At 35.3% G+C, this 17,005-nt stretch overlaps 1 protein-coding gene across 1 annotated transcript in view; it reads right to left on the bottom strand.

Moving 5' to 3' along the window:
- The window catches only part of SLC41A2 (solute carrier family 41 member 2), a 63,026-nt gene that overhangs the window by 16,669 nt on the left and 29,352 nt on the right, over window positions 1–17,005 (bottom strand). The window contains exons 7-8 of the mRNA XM_026117999.2: window positions 12,899–13,046; window positions 11,006–11,085 (exon numbers count right to left, since the gene is read on the bottom strand). Of these exons, the coding sequence (XP_025973784.1) occupies window positions 11,006–11,085; window positions 12,899–13,046 (228 nt within the window). The remainder of the gene's footprint in view (window positions 1–11,005; window positions 11,086–12,898; window positions 13,047–17,005) is intronic.

Raw genomic sequence — 17,005 nt, 5'->3', positions numbered from 1 at the left:
TTCAAGTATTTCCTAGGACATACACAATTTCTGCTTTTGACCAATTATTTTCAAATCAGTTCAATTCATCCAAACAGAAGTATGATAGATGATCTCGACCTCTTTTCCTAACTAACAACAAAGGAAAGTGGATATAGGAGGGAAAAGAATTAAGGAAAATGGAAATTTGCCCACTTGAAAGGACAATAAAGAAAGTGGCTAGACAACAGAGAAACAGACTAGTCTATGAAAAGAAGGTACAAGACTGCTTGTCAAGCCTCTGATGGATAGGTATTCATCAAAAATCTTTGTACTTTTATAGCCATCCTTTAGAGAGAGAAAGCATGCTCCAAACATATTTGTGCATGTAGATTTAAAAAAATGACTCAAAGGCAGTCATAGTGATTCTAAATCAAACTGGTCAGCCATGGAACACTGGTAAAAAGAAGGTGATATCTGCTCAGCAAAGGAAGCTGACAAACTAACCAAAATGGCTAATGTGGAGCATGATTTCTGGAGATGTAACATTGTCTTTTCTATTTTCATTTTAGATAAGCTGAACATATATGATCTGTTTTAGCTAATGGGAAAGGAAACATTCATATATTAAGCAAAATTATCTTAAATTTAATTTGGTCTGAGTCTCAGCAATCTAAGATCGTTGGTATGTGGATAGTTTTACACACATATCCTCAAAGAACCTCATACACTTTAAGCAGGTGTACTGAAGTATAAAAATCTTCTAGAATCTATGCATTCTGCTCAGTCTCAACAAATTGACAATGTAGTGATGGACGGCAGCAGTCACATCATCCTTTAGTTCTGCCTACCCACCTATCAACTCTTCCCTCTACCTACTTTTAAACCTTTTGGCCAATTTCCTCCAATACAAGGATTCTTAAAGATGCTAACTACCTCCAAGTATGGTTAAACAAGATAACAAACAGGAAACCGGATTAGTAGAGAGAAAGATTCAAACCAGTGTTCTCAGTGAGAAAAAGGCAGTCATTTGAGCTGTATGCTTATCAGCATAACCACACCAGCTGTCTAGTCAGCACATACATAGCTTGGAGCCAAGCACGATGCCTCTTACTCAGCCAGTAGTTAAAAGGGATGTGGAAAAGGAATGACGGTACTGTGGAAAGCAGAGGGAGAAGAGAGAGAACATTGTGGGCAGCAGGTATTGCAGGGACACAAGGTCATAGGAGCACTGGGGACAGAAAGGGTTATCTGGTGCTCTAACAACACAGGAAACAAATCAGTAGAGCATCGCATGTCATTATTCTGCTGGTCACAGAATGACTTGGATAAGCTGTGTCTGCATTAAATGTATCCCTTTGACATATACACAGATATTCAGTTTATTTTTCTCTAATAGAGGCTATTCTGTGTGTGAAATTATCTCAGCAATATCAGATTAATCATATCCCTGTGAGAAGTATAAAACAGATAGAATTGCATAGGTTGACGAGATGCCAATACACCAAACTGGTAGCTCCTGAGCACCTGAATGAAGAAAATGGTAGTGTGCTCCATAGCTGCTAATATTATGAAAACCTCTGCAGGCGTATATGTAGACTATTTCCATGAATATTTAAGTCATAAGATTTGCTTCCTGGAAAACTGTATTGGAGTCATCATAGCAAAACTTCCATTTTATAATAAAGATTAACTTTTTAGCTTCTTTTCATTCTCATGAGAACTACAACACAGAGAAAAATAATTTATTTCAAAAGTAAAATCCTACAACTGTTATTGCATTCCTCTCAGGACAGCAGAAGTGCTTAACTTAAACATGAAAATACTACTTTGTCAATAAGCAGAAGAGAAGTTGTCTAGTAACATGTGAAGAATGTCATGCTGGCTTATGTTAAAAAGAAAGTTTAAAACCTCATTGTTTTATTGAACCAGTCATGGGCTTAAGCAATAGCCTCTTTTCTGCAGAATAAATATTTCTTCTGAAAATTGTTATCACAGTTCTTTCTTGCCTAACAAGCACACAAAACTATATTCAAAGCAGAGCCAAAACCATGTCATATATTTGCAACTATGTTTACCACTGTGATTCTAATAATCATTATCTGGAAAAGGACTTTTTTCTAATAGTAGAATATATATATACACACATATTGCAAAGCACATTAAAAGTGCTTTGCATCAATACATCTTAAAGAATATTTCAAAGCAGATCTGTCTCATTAACATTTTATCATAATTCACATTTTATAGGTAGGAAAACAGAAGCTAAAGGAAGCTGGATGGGTGTTGCTGATGTAGGCTAGTCAGAGTCCACCTAATCACACAGGCTGTTTTCTTCAGATGTCTTATATTGCATGCTTTAATAGACAAAAAAATTCTGTGTAAATATAACCAAGGAATTTATGTTGTATCATAGATGCATGATGTTTGAGCAAGTATGATATGCTTGCCGAATATACTTGCCCATCCCCTTCAACTCATTTCCTTTGATTAAAAAGTCATTCAATGATTTATGTACATGATATATTTGCCTATCACTATAGTTCATATATACGTATATAGATAGATAGGTAGATTGTACGCACACACACAGTACTACTGTGTGGGGGCATGATAATTTCACTAAATCAGGCAGTTAGCCTGTCCTAGATGTTCCCAAACCCATGACCTGCACACCTGCAACAGTTTATGCTTTCTGTATTAATTCTTGGATTATTATTATTGTTATTTTTAATCACATCAAACCCTGCTTTCTCACTTAGAGGGTGAAGGCACCCATTGCTTGATAATTTTATAAAAAAGTGGGCAAAGCCACCTCTTCCTCTCAAGTCTATTTCAGCTATGTTTCAAATGAACAGAGCAAGCACTACTTACTGCTTTTAAAGAACAGATGTATGCATCTAACCTTAGAAAAGGATTCTAAATGTTGAATCTTGAGCAGACAGAGGTACTTGTCTCTTCCCTGACTTAAGTGGCAAAGACCCAGAAATGCTTTCAGGATAGCTCTCTGCTGGAAGAGGACTGCTCTCTTCCAAGATATATCACCTTCTTTAAAGTCATCAGGAGATATCGTTGGGAGCCCCTTGCTCTGGGTTTTAGTTTCTCTGCAGGAGACCACGCACCTAGAAACAAGGTGTTCCAAAGCCAAAGTTCTTAGTAGATATAGCCCTCTATACGTAAACACTTTATATCTGTCTGTAAACACCTCATAGGTAGAGTTGGTATAAATTATGACACAGTCCAATAATATGATTACTTTTCTTCCTCTTAGACCTCTAATTCAATGCCACAAAGTACTGTCTAAATGTCACTTCGATATTTTGTTTTAGCATTAGCATATCATGATTACCTCATGTCTTATTTAGTATCCACTATTCAAAGTCTGGACTGAATATAGACTTATTAGTCTGCCTTCTGCTTTTCAGTGGTGCTTGTTACTATAAATCTTACTTTAAAAATATTAATACATTTATTTTTAAAACATACTCGTAAAGTGATGTTTTCCTCACTTTAATTATTTGTGCTATCTGTAAAGACTATTTTGTGGTTTTGGATGTCCAGTGTGAAACATTTAAGTTCAGATTTTTCAAAATATTTTCAAAGCAGACTTCTTATTAATTTCATTTGTACCAATTTAGCTTAGCATTTCTGCAAGTCAGATCCAGGATCTCTAAACAGGCATTCCAGAAAATGAGAAATAAGTTATTACTAATTAACAAAAAAAATGGTTTAAGGGACTTTTTTAGCACTCAGGGAGAACTGTATGACAGGCAAGAGCAATATTCCAAAGCTGTATTCAGCTAGCTTATTCATAAGGTTACCTCCTCTCCTGTAGCTTTCCATCTCATTCTTTGATTTTTTTTTGTTATGTTTTAATAAATTAAGCAAGGTTCTTGCAGAAAACTGCCTCCTCTGAAAGCACTGAGAGCACAAGACAAAGCTTGCGTACTCAGATTTAATGACCAGTGCCATAACTACTAACAAGACTACGAAAATCAGTTGACTAACGGTGTAAGAATGGCAAACCGGTATGCATATCAGTTCATTGAGATAACAGATTTTTAAAAATTCAGCTGTGTGGAGACAGAGTAACCAGTTACAGAATATTTGAACAATACAGAACAATGACTGTGTTGTTCGCTAGCATCTACGATACAGTTTTTGCAAAAGTCCAAAAAACAATTAATGTCCACATAAGGAGAGAATTAGTCCAACACCATTCCCAAATTGATTTTTATTGTGGATCTATGTATCTAGAGAGGGAAAGCAAAAAGATTCCTGCTTTTGAGCACTCTTGAGCACAATCCACAGTTCAAAATAGTAAATTGTGCCAATTAGTCATTCTGGAGTTCAACGGCAACATGCTTTTTGATATCACTTGTATTATAAAAGTGAAATGGAAAGGAAAAAAAGAATTTCAGTTACAATAGTGACCAAAGTGCTAAATTTTGGAATAACTAGATTATCTTTCAGAAAAGTCAGTATGAATTTTTGCCCTGACACCTGCACCAGTGACTTCAAAAAATCAGGTTTTATGCAAGTGAAATACTAAAATGAGAAGCCTTGCTTAACCAGATACCTCTCTACGTTGTTTTTTTATCCAAATTTCTTCTATCTTCCTTTGCTCTTTGTGGCACTTCTGTTAACACTTAAAAATGTTTTGGGGAAAACAGATGAAAACCATTAGCTTTTCCTATAGGGCCATTTTTTAAGAGAAGTCTTTAAAACAACATTGCACGTACAAATCATTACATTTTACAAAAGGAGTGGGTTATGTTTGATTTGGCTTATAAATTATTTCTTTCTCATGCCTAACTTAGAAATTGTTCCTTGACTTCTACTCAAAAAATGAAAATATTCTCGTTATAATTATCAAATTATGATGTGAAAGCTAATTATTACTGAAATCTTGTAAAAGATTTACAAGACTTACGAGAAAAAAACACATACTTTATAGTAGCATAGAATACACACATTTACACATACAGGCTAGCAACTAGTAATAGTAGAACTACCACCCAATAATGTGTTAGAATTAAATATACAGAATCAAAATCCTCCTCCGTTTTCATGCCAAAATAAAGATTGAGTTATAGAGTTCTCATACAGAATAGGTGCCATTCTGAGACTATTACACTCTTTCCAATTCAGGATGCAAAGTAATCCTTTCACTACCCAGCCAAGTTGCTCTGACACCATGCATGTACTCTAATGTTTTCCCTTGTAATTCAGAGAGGCACCAAATTTCAGGAGACCATGATTATCTTCTAATCAAAGCACCTCTGTGTTGTATGAAAGCTGAGAGTACAACTACTCTGTATGAGAGTAAAATATACAAAGTTACATAAAAATACATTTTTTGAGGGGGAATGTTCCTTGGTGTTTTCTTTCCACATTCTCCCAAACAAAGAATCTACAGCAAAAGCTCTCTGAAAGAAAAAACAGTCTGTTGTTCTATTTATCCTATAAATACATAAACAAAGGTATGGTTTGGGGAATATATTATACAAGCTTAACTTTCATCTCCCAGGCGACAGACATGCATTAAGTTTTGCATTAAATTTTCTCATACAGGTTTCTCATATTCTTTGATTTATATTTATTCCCTTAAGGTATCAAATACAAGTACAGCCAAAGAGTAAAAAACTTTACAACAGGTTTGTGTTATCTTTAAAGAGTACTGTTTCAAACCATCTGTAAAAGAAAGTGTTGCTATATAAAGCCTGCAAAGCATGTCTGATTTTCAGGCATTTTCAGAATTATTTTGTAGTATCTCAGTTGTACAAAAATACAGAAAAATGGGGGGAAGATCTACAGATATGCTGGTCATTATGCAGTAATTCCTAAAATGTAAATATCTAGAAGATAGCTCACTATGTTTTGTCTACGGATATAACCAAAAGGAAGAGGAAAGTGGCTCTATCTAGTAACTGCACCTTACTTCATTTCTGCGGCATACTCTCAAGCATATAATTGTTCAAAGCATTATCTTTTTCTGCACAAAAGGAACTCCGTTTCTTGCCAATTTCAACTCCTGGGCCAAATTCAACATGCTGTGATGCTAGAAGAGGATCTGCAAATTTTAACCAACTTGGCCATTACAAAACACAAAAATCAACTTTTAGTATTGAGGCTGAAGCACAGTCACACTTCGGTTTAGTTATTTTATTTAGAACTTCAATACATGAAAAATAGACATCTAAATCTCAAGTAGTCTGTAAGTACAACAAAGGTTGAGACCACAAAATGATTTCTTTATATTTAGAAAGCAGAGTGACAATTTAGCCCAACCAACCATAGAATTAAAAATAATTATTACTCTCAAGAAATGTGTTTAACAGGGAAAAATGGAAAAATGGTTTTAAAATACTTCTGGCCACCAGCAGTAAAGTTGACTATAAATGCCTCTCTGATTAAGAACTATTTTTATACCCTTTGCAAATATTTGCAGTTATTGTTAATAGGGGTAGGAACCTTTGAGGCTGCTAATATTCCAGACCAATATTTCTTAAATGAAAAGGTATATGGCTCCATGCTGTAATGTATGTGGCGGAAGTAACTTGTCCCACATCTAAGAATGTGCAAATCACCTATACAGCACGAAGTCCAAAGCTATTTAATCGCTAGGAATCCACAGGAAGCCCAAAACCTGACAACTTTGCAGCACATACTGTCTGGGATTTCTAGCTATCCAACAATGGGCACTGAAAAGTCAGACAGTTTGAAATCAGGACAAATTTACCCTGCCTCAATTTTTGACCAGACAAAATTTCAATAGGTTACAACCTTTCCTTCAGGTTTCCCTGGTGGTTTCCTGGGGAGTAGGAGCAACAAACTTGAAAGGGAAAGGAAAAAGCATTTGAAGAGCCTTTTGAGGGGGAAAACCCTCAGCTACTTTCACTATTTATGCTTACAATGAGATTTCCAAGGACAGAACTACAGGACTGGTAGGCAACACCTTCTGCAACAATAATATTTCAAAAAACATCTGTTAAGTGGTCTAACACACCTTTTCTGTTGGTAAATGAGCGACAGCAGATGTGCTTTTTTAACTGAAAGATTTCCTAAATTCCAGTTTACTACACTATACTGACCAGCAACACCAGGAGGTGCCAGTAGAATTACGAAACCCAGGAGGGTTTAATCTAACAGCAATCAAAAAAATTACTTACCTACAATTTCCTTTCTCAGGAGCTGTATCATAAAACAGGCACATTCTGCATTCTCTACACAGAAAGTATTTGCTCTATATTTTCCAATAGAAAAGCTTCTGTGTTTACTATCTGGAGGTTTGAGGGGGTTAGCACACGCACATACAACAACATTTACACATTGCTCCCCTCTACTGATTTGTGAATGAGGGAAGAACAGAATTCCTTAATGCCCCTATTGCTGCCAGTGGCCCAGTAAAAGCAGCATTGCTATTTCTAATAACAGGCCATAGGCCTTATGCTAACTTTGCCTTACTCAAACTCTGCAAGGCCCTAGTTTTGGCCTATTAGACTTGTAATCAATTTGTTATGAGAATTTGCTGTGTAAAATGGAGCTTGGTAGGAAGTTTTTCCTGTAGTTTTCTTGCAGTTTTCTTGGAGTTTAAGTGTGGGAAAATAGCAAAAGCCTTGAAAATATGGGCACAGGACTATAAACAACTCGCTGATAGTCCATTCCTGGTTACTGAAGAAGTTTAAATCTACAGAATCGGGGGAAAAAGACTAACACAACAAAAAAACATAACAAGAAGAGAAGTAACTAAGCAATAAAAATCCAGATGAACAACAGGTAAGGCACCTAACGTGACTTGGAAAAGTAACAACTTCAGGCATTGCACAGTAGACCGGAGGCAAAGACCAAGAACAGCCTAGAAACACAAAACATCTTATAAAAAGGCAGTATTTTGAAGGAGGATGGTACAGACAGCACATCACATCATTGCAGAACCACTGTGGGACTGTCAGAGCTATAAGCCAGCCCCCTGCTCTCCCTGCCTTCTTTAGGGACTCTCTCTTTCCCTGCCTGCCCCAATAGCCCTGGTATCCTCTCTCCACCTGCCTGATTCTTCAAGGATCTTTTGACCTGTCACCTAATCACCCAAGGCTGTGTATCACAGCATGCATATATATATGTATGTGTCCGAGCGTGTTTCCCCGACAACTTCTGTGCATTTCTCCTCTCTAACACTCTAACCTGTCAATAATGCCCTATTGCATACAAACTTGATTTGGCTAGGTACTATTTGGATAACACTATTGGCGCATTCTTTTTCTCTAAAGATCGTTCAAAAGAATGTATGCACAGTCCCTTCTCTTGGTAAATGTATGAAAAAATCCCCAAGAAATAAAATGGTACATTTAACTTTTTCTCTAGAGGCATGTTTATAGCAAGCTGTCATTCTTGGCAATTAAAATGATTTACTAAGTTCAATCACTAGCCAAAAATGTTAAAACGGTAAAATGTAAACACGCTGGCAATATAGGTTTCACAGCCAATTTCTGTGGAAAAAAAGAAAAGACGACCTTGAACAAGATGCATAGTTCCATTTACAGCAGCAGTCTGTAACTGCTACAGGGTAAAAGACCATGATCATTGCAACATCTGGTAGAAGCATGAGGCCTTGAGAAAAGAAAGCTGTTAGTGGCATGGTAAGTGGTAAGTCTAGAAATAAGTGAGTATTCTAGTACAGCATATTGAAGCAAAGGTAGATGCCTACTCAGAAACAGTAATAAAAAGAACTGCCAGACAGTTGTTTCCTTTTGTAAGCAAGAGGTGACATCTAAGAAAGCAGGACTACTGGTAAGAGTTTTGGGTACACCTGCCTAAGAAAAAGAACATTCTAGATTACTGATTTTTCAGCTTAGTAAAGAAAGCTTTAAGCTAGGTGGGAAAGGGACATCTACTGGGAAAGCAACTCAGAAAGAGAAGCAGTCTGTCATGCTTTTGTGCTCTGAAGCAAAACTTTTGTTTCTACTGGCTGGAGAAAGTTACCACGGGAAACAACTGTTTCAGGCCCCAAATTAGCTAATGAGGAAAAACTGCTTATAAAAACCAATTTAGTGAAAGCAATCATCAAATACAGTTCACTATTAAATGAAAAAAAAAAGGGCATCACTAGAATAAGGATAATGGATTAAAAAAAAAAACCCAACCCCCAAGCCCCAGTCAGCAAGAAGCTCAGACAACTGCCACCTAGATTCTCTTAGGAAGAGGAGTTACTGAAAAGGACTATTATGAGAAAGCTTTCTGGTGTAAAGCAGAATATAGTTGAAGATCAACATGGCTACACTGCTCTTCAGGTATCTCAAAATCAAAATGTAGATAAAAAGAGTAGCAAGTTGGAATGAATACAAAGGAGAGGCATATGCACAGAAGCATAAAGGCTGAATTGGAAAAATGAATTTAAGGTTAGCAAGGAACATAAGCAACAACATAGAAATGCTTCACATTAAAGTAAGATTAAAAAGAAAAAGAAGACCTTAATAGGGGGGGAAAAAGTAACGTGCTACATGGAAGACTGAAATATTCAGTTCCTTTTGCTACCATCTTTGTAAAAATGGAGATCTGTGATCACAAACTTAGATGTATTAAGTCTGTAGGGCCCAAGGGTAAATTAAATTTAAAACATCCTTAGAGAGCTAGATGAACAATTCCTGAATTATCAGTGATTATCTTTTCAAACTCATTATCTTTGAGGTTAGAGAATACCAGAGGGCTATAAAAGGGAAAACAGAAAATATAACTTTAAAAAGAGCCGAAAAGGATGACCTGGGGAATCTGTACATCGGTCCAATTTCTATTCCCAGATAAGTATTAGAATAAATTATTAAACAGACAATTTGTAAGCACCTAGAAGATATAAAAGTGGTAAAACAAGGGCTAACATGAATTTTTCAAGAACATGCTTGTGTCAAAACAATACCACTTCCTCCTCTGACACAATAGCTTGCCTATGGGCACTGCAATAGATATGCCAAATCTTGACTGCAATAAAGCTTAGAAAACTTTTTGATGCTATCTCATACCACATATCCTGTAGCAACCTCTGGAAATAGAACACATCAGGGTGATGTGCTTCAAAACTAAAACACAGGGTCAATATGAACATTTTATTATCAAAGTGGAAGAGAATGACGAGTGGTCATAAGTCATGTAATTGATAGTTTGGAAGTCAGAATAGAATATAGCCATACAGAATTTGCAAAGGCCAAATGAAGAGAAATCAAAAGCACTTTGTAAGCCAAAATAAGAAGTCAAAATCATCTCGATAATTGGAGAAATGGTTTGAAATCAACAATATATACAAGGGCAAGATAATGTAAGAAATCAAATGGAGAACTACAAAACAAGAAAAAAAGAGCTAGGTAGCAAAATAGCAGGGAAAGTTCTGGTAACTATAATTATCACAAACTAAATGTGAATCAAAAGGGTGATACTGTATCGAAAAAAGCTCAGAAGTTCGCATTTTCAAACTGCATTGGTGTAATAAGATATTACCTCTTCTTATAAATTCTGCCCCGCTGATACCCTTAAACAATCAAACATGTAACAATTTATGGACTAAATTTTCACAAATACTCCTGGAAAGTACATAACAAGCCAGGAACCAACACACACTTTTCTTGCCTGTAGCATCCCTCTTAATTCTTAAATCTACACATACTACAAGTAATTTAAACTACTATTTTGAAAATTTGCCCTTGGATGTTCAAAGGAAAATCTTTTGAAAAAAAAAAAAAATCTTTGTCTTCCTCAGCCATAAGAGTTTCAGTATAATATTTGAATATCTCTTTTTCAATTTTTACCCTTTTGGTTTGTCACTGCGCACTTTAGGCTCCTATTTCTCACATTCTCTATCATGTTTTAATGTTCATAATAAATAAGATCAAGAGTACTCCTTAGGTGTTTAAAGTCAAAACTCCTTAGAAGACAACAAAGTCAAAACATGAAAAGAATATAGCAGATACTAATTTGCATAACAGAATCTTACTGTAATAGATTTCTATCAAATCAAAATGTATCAATACAGTAGTAAATAATTCTATCGTAGTCTTACCATTAATTACTGGTGTATAAACAACAATTCCAACCAAATTAGGATCCGATACAGTTGTGTCCAGAATAAGGCCACCAATACTGAAAAACAAAGTACAACATATAGAATAAGGTGAGCAGATGCACTAATTAGTGTTTCAAATCTTATTTAGCATTATCAATCTTTGAACATCTTCAAGCCATTATTTTCTTCTCAATTTACCTTTTTTCCCTATCTCTGTTCTGACCTGCAGATTAATATTTTTAGCTGAGTTAAACAGATGTTAAATATGAGGCACAAATTAAGTACATAAAAATCACTGTCAATATTCTATGTTTGAGAGAGTTGTAAGTAATCATAAATGCATATGCACTGGGATGATGAAACTTTAAAACAGAGTCGCTAAAAATTCCCTATAAAAAGCCTAAGCACCAATACCCAAGCACCTACACTGTTTGAATTATAAATTAACTTATTTAGTAAGGAATAATAAAAATGTTAGTATGTGACGATAGCACTCACTGTGAAATTGAAATTCTAGTATGCATCTGTAAATACCCAAGAATACATATACAATAATTTTGCTCTATTTTTCTACAAAGTGGCAGGGTATGTCACTATTTTTTTTCCAAGATCACTCATAGGGGCTGCAGTCATGAATTGTAGATTCCTTTGCTATGCAGTATGTAAACACCAAAAAAAAAAAAAGTGTTCTACCTCAAGTATGAGTTGTTCATAAATCTTTTCCTAATATTAGGAGCAAATTATTAATCTTTAATTTAGATTAAGAAATCAAAAAGCTCATGAAATGCATGAGACTGCTGAGAAAATTATTTATTTATTTCAAGTAAGGAAGCTATATATTCCAAAGCTTTGTTAAAACAGCATTAAAATCAACCAGTACTTGTACCCTTCTTGGTCATGAAAAGTTGCTAAACTTAAACTTTTGAAGAACAGTAAAATATAAAAGTAAAATAGGCAATGTTCAAGCAGTTCGACCTTACATCTGGCCTAAAACCCAGTGACACATGAAGATACTCTGAATAAACAAAAACACTGTGGGAAGAGCTCTAACACCTCACTGATGAGACAAAACTTAGAACTAAAGCATAGCAAACAGGAATTATCAGCACATAAAACAAAGTCAAACTCACAGAACTACTTAAGTTATGCAATCTGTTGCCACCCCTTTACCTTTTTGTATGCACCCCTCATCAGCCTCTAGAGGCCGTGATCACTTATCCCAGCCATCAGTGGACAACATCTTTGGCAAAAATATTGCAACAGACAGAAAAACTGTGGCTGGCAGACCTACAAAATTCAATGCTAAATAAGACAAGCTTGGTCTCTCACAGAACCAAGATACTCATCTTGTTTTACGTTACAGTTAAAGCCCCAAAGCTTATAGAGGCTAACCTTCCCCATAGAGACCACAACTGAAGTAATTGTCAACCATTTGTCTTGCAAGTCTGTTGACTATAGCACAAACAATGGCATGTTCTTTGTTCTTTCTCTTGCTATAGTTACTGATTTATATATTAAAATTGACTTCTTGTATATCAAAGACCATAGAATTTCAAGCAATCACTCATAGCTTTCATTTGACTAAATCAAATCTCTGAGATCAGTGTGCAGTCTTGACTTAAAACTGCAAGACATTAATAGTTCAACATTTCCTTCATTTGATACGGTGCTACTCTGTTCAGTCATTTCCACAGGCTACTGCTAGCTCCCCAACTCATTGCTACCTGTAACTTAACTTCGTAATTTCCCACTTTTTTGAAGATTAAAGTTTATCTATATTCCACATCCCAGAGAGTTGTTAAATGTTTCTTTTAAACACAAACAGGTGTTAAATAAGATATACAGAGAGACAGTGTGACTATCAAGACAAAGCAAGACAAATAGACTTACCTGCTGATAATCATAGCAGTTATAACAGGCTCCCATCCTGAATGGAGAACAGTTCTGGTTGCTGGGTGTTTGGCAGCTATGACAATCCCCATGGGAGTCAGAGCCAAAAAAAAGGCACCAACCAAAGGAGATACATAGTAATATGTCTCTAAAATAGTAATAAAGAAAAACAAAAGAACTGTTTTACTTTCAAGACATTCCTATCAGTTCTAATTCAGAACGCTAAAACAGATTATATTCCACCTTTTGCAAGAGAAGAATTTTAATAGTCTTTATCACTGTGGTATCTAAATTTTCAACTACCGCATTAAACAACATGGTCGACATCTGTCATGTATGACTACTCTCTCCCATCTTCTCCGTGACAGAACAACATATGCAAAGTAGGAATTTTTGCAGAGAATTTTTATATGATGTTATATGATAAAAAATATAGATCTTTTTGTTACACATCTCAAAAAAAGGAACTGAATGTACAGAAAATAAATATTTGTTTATGTACAAATGCGTAGCATATATCAACCGCCTTCTTCCTAAAGCACAAATAATATAGTAACCTTCCCAGAAAAAAAGTGTATCTAAAGTGATACAACCACAATGTGTTCATATATCTTGTCATTCATGTAAGGCTTTTCTGAGCAGAGTACTAAAACATTTATGTGAGTGGCTCAATTTTTTTATAACCAGTCTGAAAGCGTAATTCACAGCCACAATTCTGCTGCTTGCACCTGTCCATCAGAATTGCATCATATTTCATAGGAAGACAGCTGCAAATACCAGTAAGGGAGGACCATCATAAAGTAGAACTGCTAATGCAAATGGCTGCCTCTGCCGAAAGATTACTATTTTCTTCACAAGTTAGTTTGGTCTTACAGTCCCATTCAGTCAGAAGCTATCCCACTGACTCAGGACTTCCTAATTGAACAGTGAGGTAAATAATGGAAAATCTATCTATCTCAATGGCAAGTATGTATAAACTATACAAATATCCCAATTCTACATGTGTTTATTTTTATGAGAAATGTGGCAGTGGTATTTAGCATTGAAATTTTGTCTAAACATGCACAATTTAGACAAAACTTAAAACAAAATATATTTTAAATCATCAGTTCTGTAGTACATATAAACACTCTAACAAAGAGTAATATAAAGTATAAACAAAAGTTATCTCATCCAAGCATTATGGTTTATTAGAAAGGCTGCAAATTCAAGCAGCTACTACTTTCATGCTATCTTGGTGGAGGGAGGGAGAACAGCTAAAATTACGCCTGGAAGAATTGCTGTAGAGTTTTTAGAAGTTACTATCCTTCTGCCTTGGCTGGTACAACCTCTGCAGCAAAGCCAGCACAAAAGATAGTGAGATTACTTACATTGTGTAAGCTAAAATTAGAAAGCTACCTGAATAAGAATGAGATGAAGCCCAAAAGTCATTTTTCCCCTTCCTTTTCTAACTTTTGTAAAATGTACTATCCCCCTCCTCTTTTGTGGTGCTACTTCTTTTTCCATCTTTTCTCCTCTTTCTGTGACCTAAGAAGAGGAAGATGGGCCTACTGTAAAAAGGTCTCACTCAAAAGTGAGTGATTCCTTTATTTGGTAATTATAGTTTTATCAAACTTAATAAAAAAGACAAAAATGAACTGATGTAAAGTTGTCGAACTCTTTTTGGTCATGTGGACCATTACTTATTACCCAGGTAAATGCATTCCTCTCTCCACTTGCAATGAAGAAAGATCCCTGGGTAAATTAAAAATGGTCACATGCAAAGGAATCATTCATTCTACATCAGTTTATTTAAATCTTTGATGCAATAAGTTTTTCTCTCCTTTTTTTTCCTTTCCTTTTAAGAAGTTAACCATATTGTATTCCTGCTGCTTACTTTTTCTCCCTTTCTGGTTGTTCCTGTTATACAGAAACAAGGGGAGACATTAGCATGTACCAGATCCCCAACAACTGATCTAAAGGTCAGAATGACAGAATAGTTCTAATGTATATTTAGTAAAATAGAAAAGGGCAGAAAATAATGAAATTCCATTAATATTATAAAGTTACAAGTCTTTACTACATTTGTGGAGAGGCTGCCAATTTTATTACATGATAAAGTCTGCGGGTCAGCAGGGATCCTCTGTTGGAAAAGACATTCAACAGCAAAATACAGATGCAATGTTGAGCAGCGGAGAAAAAAGCATTTTCCTAATTAATCACTAATTTTCAAAAGTATCTCACTTCTACTACGTCAACAATTAGCCCACTGTACTCTCTATTACAGGATTTCTACCAATACAGGAAAGGAAATTAAAAGTTCAAAAAAGCATGTTTTTTCTATAATTTCCAATCTCATTAACAACTTAAAAAACTTTTTGGAAGGTGATCAAGAGAAAAGGGAGAGTATTTAACCATCTGCACCAGTCTCCAAGACTGGAGAACTAGTCCAAGAATACAGTCCAAGAACTACAAAGAACACTAAAAATAAGCATTCTTTTACTCAAAGTGAAATATATTGTATAATTCCTTTCTTCTAGAAAAGAAAAAAAAAGAACAGAGATATAACAGAAAACAGTCCAACAAATGAACCTTCATATCAACCAGGCAATTATACAAACAATGCTAACCAAGGGTTATTTCATAAGTAACTTTAATAAATACTAATTATGTAAAATATAAAATTGGAGATATACATAGAAATATGTGATTCTACCACAAAAATGTTTTATGACAAATTTTAAAAAAGGAAAGAAAAATTATGAGAAGACAATCTCAGCTAGTGTAAAATGATTCATGATGTATAGCCCAAATAAATACAAATTATATCTGCAGTACGAGAGGACCGTAATATTTCAAGAGGTCAGCAAATAGCCAGATGCACGGCCAGCTTAACAAATCTTAGAAAACACAACTAACCTATGGTTGATTTTCAATACTTTCCCAACTTGAATTCAAGACATTTTAAGTTAGCTAAAAGCACCTACTGTTAGAAAGAAATATTTATCTACACAATATGACACAAGCTGTCATTTTTACATCACACAAAGCAAAAGTTAGATGAATTTTCAAGAGGGTCAAAAGATGTTTTATAACAACAAGAACAAAGTACATAGTGACATAAAAGATGACGACATGAAAGAAAATGCAATTGGTGTTTTTTTGTACACCGTGATAGGGCTTCCAAGACTACTCAGCAATGGCTTAGCTTTGTTCCTTTGAGTCAACAGTAGGTGGAAGGAGTTATTAAACCCTATAGATGGAGCTGCACATGAACAGGATTATAAAAGTTACCCCAGTGTTACAAAACTGCGTCAGAAGTTTCTTCTTGAAAAAAACAAAAGCCATTTGGTCCTCAGGAGCGGGCCATCTTCGAGGACAGGACACAGCTAGAGCTTCAATATATATATTTTTTACTTCTGCTATAGCATATTAGTAGTTTTAGGGGGATTCCCAGTTCTAAAAATGCTAGAAGGAGTGATAAAAGAATATCAATAGGCCACCAACCATCTCCATGCTGCTAAACAAGATGGAAATCAGGTATACGTATTAGTCAGTTTACAAGCTTTAGACTAGACAAGTGAAATTCACCCTACACAGGTTTTAAGGCAAAGTTTTAATTAAAAACAGAACTATAGAAGCAATTAAGAGTTTAGAAACATATCTCAGAAACTGTCACAAGTGAGCAATAATAGACTCCAATGCCCTGCAGGACCAGGGAAACTAGTTGGTTCCAGCCTAACTCTTGGAAACAGAATGTAGGATTTTTTTAGCTATGGGTGACGCTACTGGTAGAACAACTTACTAGAAGAATTAAAAAGATGCTAACATTGAAATCCATCTTTTGAGTAAGGGTGGGCCATTTAGTCCACAAAAGAAGACAAAAATGTATTCTACAATAGCTGGAAAATGGGAAAATGGAATAAATGACTCCTGTTTTAGGGCTCATTTTACTCCACTTTTGATAGCTTTCTAGTTTTTAGCTTATATGGTAAAAGGAATCTTATTCAAATCTTCTCTGGGGGCTCTGCTGTAGAGGCTGTACCATCCAACAGAGGAAGATCAACTTCTAAAAACCCCCAACAACTCTTCAAGGAACTTTTGACTGTGACCTTAGATTAAAAAGCA

This window comes from Dromaius novaehollandiae, chromosome 1, assembly GCF_036370855.1.
Source record: "Dromaius novaehollandiae isolate bDroNov1 chromosome 1, bDroNov1.hap1, whole genome shotgun sequence".
NCBI lineage: Eukaryota > Metazoa > Chordata > Aves > Casuariiformes > Dromaiidae > Dromaius > Dromaius novaehollandiae.
Note: the sequence above shows the minus strand (reverse complement) of the source record. Positions and strands in the feature narration are given on the sequence as shown.